At 33.8% G+C, this 9,543-nt stretch overlaps 1 protein-coding gene across 5 annotated transcripts in view; it reads right to left on the bottom strand.

Moving 5' to 3' along the window:
- The window catches only part of Tcf12 (transcription factor 12), a 363,012-nt gene that overhangs the window by 179,423 nt on the left and 174,046 nt on the right, over nt 1-9,543 (bottom strand). For all 5 annotated transcript variants that reach the window (XM_010641272.1, XM_010641271.1, XM_010641273.1 and 2 more), the window contains exon 4: nt 8,145-8,247. In XM_010641272.1, the coding sequence (XP_010639574.1) occupies nt 8,145-8,247 (103 nt within the window). The remainder of the gene's footprint in view (nt 1-8,144; nt 8,248-9,543) is intronic.

The following is a 9,543-nucleotide window of genomic DNA, read 5'->3' as shown; positions in this document are numbered from 1 at the left end:
TTTTTTTTTTTTTTTTTTTTGTTGGTACCAGGGACTGAACTTGTGAGCTTGCACTTGATTTAACTTCTCAGCTTGCACTTGCAAGGCAAGCAGTACTACCACTGAGCTAAATCCCTGGGCCTTCTTTCCCTCTTCTGCCTACCAGAAGTTCCACTCTTAGAAAGGAATCTTTGTTAACAGTTTCTTGAATATTCTTTCAGAGATATCCTACCCAAATACAAAGGCATGTATTACTTTTTTAAATAACTTTTTTTCATTTGTCTTAGATGGTAGAAATTGAACCTGGGCCACCTGCTTGGCAAGTGTTCTACTGACCCTTAATCTTTTTACTTAGGAATAATCTTAAATTTATAGAAACTTTTCAGTTAGTAAAAGAAATTTCATATACTTACACCTACCTGTTTCCCTAGTTTCAATAACAAGGGACCACTTGTCACAAATAAAATATCAACATTAGAACATTACCATTAAACCCAAGACTGTATTAGAATTTCACTGTTTTCTTTCCGTTAATGTAATTTTTCTGCTCTACAATCCAAGATACCCTATTGCATATATTTTTTCTAACACAAACCAGAACAACTACTGTATGCTTCTCTATACTTAGCCTTTTATTATTTAGTGTTTACGGCCATGACTAATGGGTACGTAATACACTGCACATGGACATGCAGTCAGTACTTACCTAACCAATCCTCTTATTTACAGCACATTTGGTCCCAAATAGGAACTATTTTGAAACAAAAATGTAAGTACCCACATAATAACATTGATTTTATCTTCTGGACCCCAGACCTTTTATTTGCCATCTAGTTCTTTGAGAAAACTTGTTGATATCTGATCTCAAAAATCAGTATAGAAAAAGTACGCAAGAGAGTTAATAAAATTTACTATTAAACTCTAAATAAAGTAATTTATTTAATTTGCTATGAAACAGCCTTGTATTCACTTCTATTTAATTGTGACTCCCTAGAAATTTCAAGGAACCTGAGGAGTCTAAGTATCCTCTAGAGGTTTTCTCAAAGTGAAAAACAAGTATGTAATTCAAGAATGACTGCGGAACAACTAAATCATACCACATGGCACAGGCCCCCTTCAATCCACTTTTTAAGAAGAATTATGTAAAAATTAAACCCACTTCACAAGTACAAGGCCAGCCTGGCCTACAAAGTGAGACCCTATCTCAAAAAAGGCCAACCCCTCCCAAGAAAACCAATCTTAATCCATATATAAAATATAGGAGTATGATTATATATATATATATATATATATACACACACACATATATATGTGTGTGTATGTGTGTGTGTGTACATTCCAAAAAGTCCTACATATCGGTAGGACAGCAAGTTCCAGTGTCATAAAAGGTTAAAGTTACCAATAACACCATTACTCAACAAAACCCAACTAGGAATAACAAAAAATACATATGAAAAGCAAAGGCTGAATTTTGTAAGAAAAAAAGAAGCTGAGATGTGATCAAGATTACAAAAATGACAGACTGAACTCAATCTAATGGTCCTTGGAATGCTGTCACTTACAATATGAGGGTTATTAAACAACAGCAACACAAAAGGTTAGAACACAATAAACACTTTCCAACAATAATGTGTGTATAATTAGGGTGTGTGTGTGTGTGTGTGTGTGTGTGTGTGTGTGTGTGTGTGGTAGGTTTCGGAGATCAAACTCGGGTCCGTGAGCTCGTGAGGCAGCCGGCGGCACCACTGAGCTACATCCCAGCATTACTGTGTGCATAATCTAAGCCAAAGCAATTCAGAATATGCTTTCAAATTTTTTTAAATTGACTTTTATTTGGCATTTAATTCAAACTTGCATAAACACTATGACTAAACAAGCTGGTACTACACTTTCTCCTTGAAACAGGATCCCAAGTTTTGTGGTATGGGGAGTACCTCATACCTTTCCCCCAGTCTGTATAACCATTTTTTCAACATTTCAAACTGAGATCCATGAAGTTAGATTACCATTTCAGTCAGACACCTAGGAACATTTTAGTATGTAAGTACTCATTTTTAATAACTACAGGAATCCTTTATGACATAATGCTGGCTTCATCATCACAATTATTCACCAGACCAGAAAACACAGCAACTACTAAACAGTCCCCACAGATAGTGGGGCTGTCTCAAACCAGAGTCAATGGCAATGATGGTGAATCTCTTACTGCATATTCCATAATATAAAGAAAATACAAAAGAAATCCACTGTAAATTGAGTATCATGCAAGAGACTCAAGATTTTATTAGGTACAAGGAAATAATGCAAAACTATTTACTCAAATAACTATTTGACTGACTGAGCTGAGTCAGTTAATAACAAGAAAAAAATCAACAAGATTCAAATGTGAAGTAATGGACATATAAATGACCACCCAATACACTAGGGCTGGGGGGTGGGTAACATTCAGTGGTTGAGTGTTCAGACTCCAGTAATGGAGGGGAAACAAATTTAACAATTCATTCTTTAAGACCCAGTGGATAAATAAACTATAGTTTGCCTTGTTAATACTATTTTCTTATTTTAGCTTTCATTTTCAAAATAAAGGCAAAATAAAAACATTTCCTCCTATACTTTCTGATCTTTTGTTTACCTCTGTAAGTACTGCACCAGGACTAATGACCTGGTGATAAAAAGGTACTAATTCTGTCTGGGAGTTCTCTGGAAAACAAGGCATCAGTAGTCTAGTCATTACCAGACTGGATAGAAAAGAAGCCATCACAAGCTTGAGGACATCTGGAATACAGAGTAAGACTTGGTCTCAACCCACTGCCCAAAAAAAGTTAGGGGGAGAAGAGGTAGAAAGTTATTTTTACCATGGAAAAGGCTGCTTTTAGGCTATTGAGGCTGGATAGGGACTTGAAAAGAGATAAATACTACCAGGAATTGAGTATTATACATAAAAAGCATAGTTCCTATGAAAGAAAACATCCCATACTATTAAAGAAGAAAGTGTCTTGTAAAACTGTAGCCAGAAAGAACAATGTAAAGAAATTTATAAATACTGAAGTGAAAGATATAAAAGAAGAGAGAAAAGAAGGGAGGATTCTGGAACACTACATCATTCCCATTTTTAAAATCTACCCTTTTCCATTTTTAAAATCCCTTCATATTGGCCAACTGGCTTCTTTGTGTTTTTACCTTATCTCAATAAATGCTTATAGATAAAAGAAGGAAATGTGATGACACTCTTTCAAATGTGCATCCACTATGCAAAAAACATAACAAAAACCTCAAATTAATCTGCTCTTAGCTTTTTTGAATATGAAAATCAATAAGTATGACTGTATGTTTAATCCAGTCTCAGTTACTCTGTCCTTTGTAACAGAAAAGTTCCTAACACTGGTTGAAATGCTATTCTATTGTAAAACCTTTCCTGATTAAACATGGCTATCTCTGAACTTTAATCTTCTATGAATATCTTTAAGAATGTACTGGATTTGTACTGCTCATTCTGCCATGGATAATGATTTTAGAAATTCTTAATTTACCTCCCCTACCACACTATAAGTCTGTAAAGATAAACTAGTATTTATTTTTATGTTCTACCATATATACTTTTTTTAAAAATTTAATTTATTGGTACATTCTAGGTAGACAGTACAATTACATTCATTACTGGGATCTTGTAGCTTTACATGCATGTACTTTCATACAGTGAAGAGCAGAATAAATGGGTGAATGGGTAAAGGAAGGGGACTGAAGGAAGGACAGGGGGCAGTAGCAGAAAGGGACTCAACTAAGAACCAAGACAGGACCATGTTTTCTAACTAGTTGCTTCACTTTTCTTGGCTTCAGTTTCTTTAGTTACATCTAGGTATCTGTCACTTAAGTTCCTTCGAGTGCCAATGTTTTGTGTTCCCAAGCAGCCGAAGATCAAGAATGCAGATTGATGTATACATAAGTATATCTTTTCATGAGATTTGGGGTTAATGTAACATTAAATTAGTATGAAAGACTTGTCCTCATGAAATATCAAATCACACATTATACCACACCAGTTCCCCTCATCTAGCAAAAGAATTTCATGTATATCAAACTCAGACATTTTTGAGGACAGAGGTTTATTGTTTTACATTCTGAAATGATGATTCTACCTTTTTTCTGTAACTCTAGGAGACTTCCGGATTTACCATAAATTTTAGTCCAGGTAGTTTCAAGTATAAGAAAGTTTTTATTGAAATTCTGTTGCCTGAAATACTGAATGTAGAGGGAAAAAAGGTGTACCAGGGTTTAAATTCACAGAAACCTATTTAACCCACAATAACACAGAAATACACTAACTGAAACCACAGTGATCCTTTAAATCCTGACAGAAGGGTAGAACTGAGCAAACAGAGTTCAGCAACAAAGAAAAGTACAGCTATTTGTATATGTCAACTTATAATTAGAGGTTTTTACAACAATGTACATGGACAAATAGACCCAATCTATTAAATTAGCTAGCATGACTAAAATGAGCCCTAAAAATACATATATATATAGCAATTCCAAAAACACTGTGCTATTTTATTTTTGATGTATTTCTTATATTCTTTAAACAATCATAAGCACGTCCCAGTGTGTGTCCCATGAAAAGCTAGATTGCTGAAAGCTAATGGCATTTTCTATAAAAAGGCATCATACGTACCCCATGATGGAGCTGGCTACACAGAGTTAAATACCTTTTTTTCTTTTCTTGGTGTATTTAACATACCAAAGGACAATCTGTACCTCTAAGGGGAACAATTAAAAACACAATATACAATAGTGTCTAAAGATATTTCATTACGCAACCTTTTTCACGGTCATCTCTCAAGACCAGTGTCTGCGTAAGTATGATTGGGAAACTGAATTATAAAAGGCTAGAAGTGCTGAATGGAATGCATTCAATTATATGAAATAACTCATTTCTTCATTCAATTAATGAACAACCCTACAATCACAGAAATGACTAGTTACCAAAAGGAAAAGAAAAATTAATTTTACTGTAATTAATGAATGGACCAGAAGAAAAAAATGAATCAAACCTGGAGAGACCAGGCACAAGGCTCTATGGTGATGCTATTCCAATTCATCGCTATGTTCCAAGTTTTAATACAATAAAATACAGAACTGTTTCATACTAATTGCCAAGTGAAGTGCCTAAAGTATACATGTACTTCACTTGAAATTAAGATTTGTTCTCTTACTCCATACTGACAATCAAGAAGATAATTCTAGAATTCACAGATAGAAATACTAACTCATCCAGCATAACAGCTTTTTATTTCCTATATAAAACACTTCAAAATATCTAAATGAACATAAAATGTACTTTCATGGGAAATTATTCATTACTGAATCATTATCAACTCTTGTTAGAAAAATTTTCTCATTTTTGCAATGTATAAAATCATTAGACTATTTGAAAGTACCATCATAAAAGACAGCGACACTTTATAATCCACTATTTCTTCAGGCAAATGTGATTATGGCTGAACATAATATTCAAAATAACAATATTCCCTAGATGTCTGATCTCTCCCCCACTTAATGGTATTTTTATATGTTGACAGCAATGATAAAATATTTCTGCTTTCCGATTAGCTTTAACTGTTTGTGAGCATTCATCACTTACAGGATCACTCTGAAGTGTTACCTGTTGTGACAATTAGGTGTCAACAGCTCATATCTTTCTACTACTGCCATATACTATCAGCAGAGCTGTCACGAGGTTTTCAGACTGAAACTTCCTTAAATTATCAAACAGCCACAAAAATGAATTTGTATATTGTTGTTCTCCTGCTATAAACCCATATAGTTGGGTATCTACTGTTCAATTACAGCAGCTCATATCAAAGCTGGATCGCTTGTTCCTATATGAACTGCACTACAATTTAAGAAACATTCATCTCCAAAAGCAATCTATAGCTATTCAAATTGCTTAGAGTAAGTTGTTCCACTGATATAAGTCACTTAATCATTTTTACTGGAAATAAAGGAAAGGAAGCATGGTAAATCAGACATTGCCAATGACCAGTGAATCTCTTTTGAATATATCTGCTTCATGATTTCAGGGTTATTTCTCTCTCTTTAGATAAAAATAAACATTTAAAACTTAGGTAGTTCAAACTCACAATGAAAATGTATGATCTGTATAGGTGCACTTGATTAACTAACTATACAAAGCAGTTCAGATGAATGCAGATAGTTCAGATGAATACAGGAGTTTTTTTGTTTTTTGTTTTTCCGTTCCCCATTTGAACAAGGAACAAATCAATGTGTTTTCAAATCAGAATTACATAAAAACTTATTTTGGATGTTGATTTAATGTTGGGTATAGGTGAAATTTCGATAATTATCTGAAAATGGAGAAACTAAGCATATGCTCATAACTGCTCTAAAAAAGAAAATATTACATTAAACTGAATTACAGAAATACTTTTAATCACAGATACAAATATCTCCTAGGCTTCACTAATTCCTACACCCGCTCCATAATTTTAATGGTCATCTTGGCTCAAAACTATGCTAATTATGCAATTCCAATGGGCCGAAAAGTCTCTTTGAGCAAAAGAATGAAGAACATAAATGCAAACAGGGAAATTTCTCATTTTTTTCAAAATTCAGAGTAATAGCTTCAATTAAGGAAACATAATGCAATTCAAACCAGTAGAAACATGACTTAAATTTCTCCTACTATGTGTAGTATAACTTAAATCTACTTGGAAAACAGTTATAATGTAAAAAGGAATTTATGTGAAGTTTCTAATCTATTTTACTTTGATGGTAAGCTTAAAAGAAAATCTAAAACTAAATTACAAAGATTTCCCTGACCAAGTAACAATTTTAAATTTAATTATAATTTTTACCTAGAATAATATCATACTATAATTTTCATTTGTGATTATGTTGAAACAAACTGTGACTTTAAACACAGGTTTTACTGCTGATTTATTTTTTTAAACTTAGATCATATTCAATGATTCTACCTTTAAACTGTCAATTCCTTAAGCAACATCCACACTAGAATATCATACTCTTCCTCTTTGCCTCCTCAATGCTATAGAGGATAAGGGAGACACAGACTGTGCAGTGCAAAATCATTTAGCATAAAGAATCTATAGACCATCAACATTATAGATTTGGATAATCTACTTAGATTAGCATGGCTGTGTCTCAAAAGGACAAGTAGGTCACATCTTTAAGAAATAAAGTAATGAAATCAATGTCATTACACAAACCTTCCATATTTACATGATGCCAGTGACAAGCACTAAAACAGGTTAAATAAAACCTTTGTAGCCCGGAGTTTAGCTCAGTGGTTCTGCTGCCTCCCTCATAAGTACAAGGTTCCAAATTTAATCCCAAGTACCCCACCCCAAAAAACCAACCTTTGTAATGTGCTCAGCCACAGCATTAAGCAAGAAGGAAAAACAATGCCATGAACCACAGAGATTCTTTTGGATTAGGTTTTACAAAAAGATCAAATAAATGCCTTTTTTTTTTTTTTAATAAAAGGCATCCAAGCTGGGGCAAACAAAAGAACTTGGGCTTGAGGCTGAACAACTTTAAACTTTCATTTGAAAAAGAAAAGGTAGGGAGAGACAGAATGACTCACCATAAAGGCTTTGCTAAAATATAAAGGTGTAGGTTACAGGTCATACTTTCAAAGTGTACTTCATTTTTGCAGACTAAAACTTTAAACAACCTCAATTTAACTCAAGAACTTAAATTGTACAACATCTAAGGGTACAATGAAGTTTTAATCAAATAGTATCAAAAAATACTGTCCAGTCTGATTAAAATTTGCCTAATATCACTATTCTGTCGCATTTTTCCTTACCACATACACACAACTGTTGAGGCAAATAGTAAACACAATGTCCGTGAAATAATGCTTTTCTATCCCAGAAAACACAAGACGCTGCAAAAACTGGCAGTTAAAACATTACTGATTCCTTTTGAGCACCCATAACAATGGCGCTCGCCTCCACTTGCTGATGCTGGCTCTGCAAGCTGAAGATAGAAATCTCCGAAAGGCCTCCAGATACTTGGGAACATCCTTCTAGATACTTACGTGTCCTTTTGGAAAAGGGAATAAAAACAACTTCCCTGACCACAGAGGCTTTAAGAAGACTATTTGCAGACAGTCACAGACTTACCCATCAGATTTGAGTTCGTGAAGGGTGTTGGGGACAAGCCTTCATGGGCTCCTAATCGACTGTCATTCAAGTGATCACTGTAATGAGGGCTGTCTGTAAAACCCTGGGGGGGAAAAAGACCAGAGTATTAAAGAGATTATCTAGAGCCTTGCTAACTGAATACAATGACATTCAGCTAGTTAATATACAAATGTAAAAAAGTCCTTCCTAACCAAGTTTCTTGTTCATTATTTCAAAAACCTTTCATACCTCTTAAAATTTTAAAGTAAAATCACAAACTTTTTAAAAAATATTAAAAGAAAAACATTTCTGAAAACAAACACTATGAGTTCGATGTTTTCAAAGTATCAGAACTTTGGATGGGAGAAGGGCTATAAACATTCTGTAAACTATTACTAAAATCTCCAAGATCTCATTACGTCCCAAAGGAAAGTTCTATGGATCATTAAAAAGTAAAGGATGGACTAAGAAAAAATATTTTTGGTTGTAATAAACTGGAAAAATGCTTATCTCTATTTTTCTGTTTCTCTGCCCCCATGCTATACAAAGGGTTAGGCAATTACAAGTTGCATCTGAAATATTAAGAATAATTTACAATCAATATGCTGGAAATCATTTTATAAGTGGCAAACATAGGAACAAAAAAGGTCTGTTTATACATGTTTAATACTAGTATAACAAGAGACACTTACAAAAACTGAGCAATGCAAAAAGAAAAACATGTAATAAAAATAGCTCAATTAAATTCTAAAGTCTAAAAAATGAAGTTGCAAACACCACGAAAACAATAAAGCTAGTGCTATTATTTAACAATAGTTGTTATTAAGTTTCTCTTTATTGGTCAACACATGGTTTTTTAAAAGCAAAGCAGGGGAAATAAAGTTTTAAAAATCCCTGAGGATTAAAACCTGTCCTGGTTCTCTTACACAATTTACAGATTCACCTCAAAAGTCATTGTTTCTAAACAAGGCTTTGATACTAATTTATTAAAATTGCAGGTGATATCTACCCCTCTGCCAATTTAAAACTACCACAGTCAAAGAGATAAAAATTTACAAGTGGCCAAGTAAGAGTGAAAGCTGCCCTGGCTCACAGAAACCAGAGAGCATCCCCCAATCTCCTGGGAATATAATGTCATCAAATCACTGAAAATTTATCATTATCCAGGGTGCAGGCTTATATTAAAATAGACATGAATAAGTTTGAAAGAGGCCCCACTATCTCTTCAGGCATGTCATTATTTCAACCAGAGGGCTAGAAACCTAGGGCTAAATAACTGAAATTGTTACAACTGGATGTCATGACACAACTCCTTCTGCTGTTCACTTTTAAAACCAGTATTATAAGAGTACTAACTCTCAAATGAATCTATTTCATCTTTATTTACTTTAGAATCACC

Source organism: Fukomys damarensis, unplaced genomic scaffold (assembly GCF_012274545.1).
Source record: "Fukomys damarensis isolate Sample0158 unplaced genomic scaffold, DMR_v1.0_HiC HiC_scaffold_25, whole genome shotgun sequence".
NCBI lineage: Eukaryota > Metazoa > Chordata > Mammalia > Rodentia > Bathyergidae > Fukomys > Fukomys damarensis.
The sequence above is the reverse complement of the archived record's forward strand: the minus strand, read 5'-3'. Positions and strand labels throughout refer to the sequence as shown.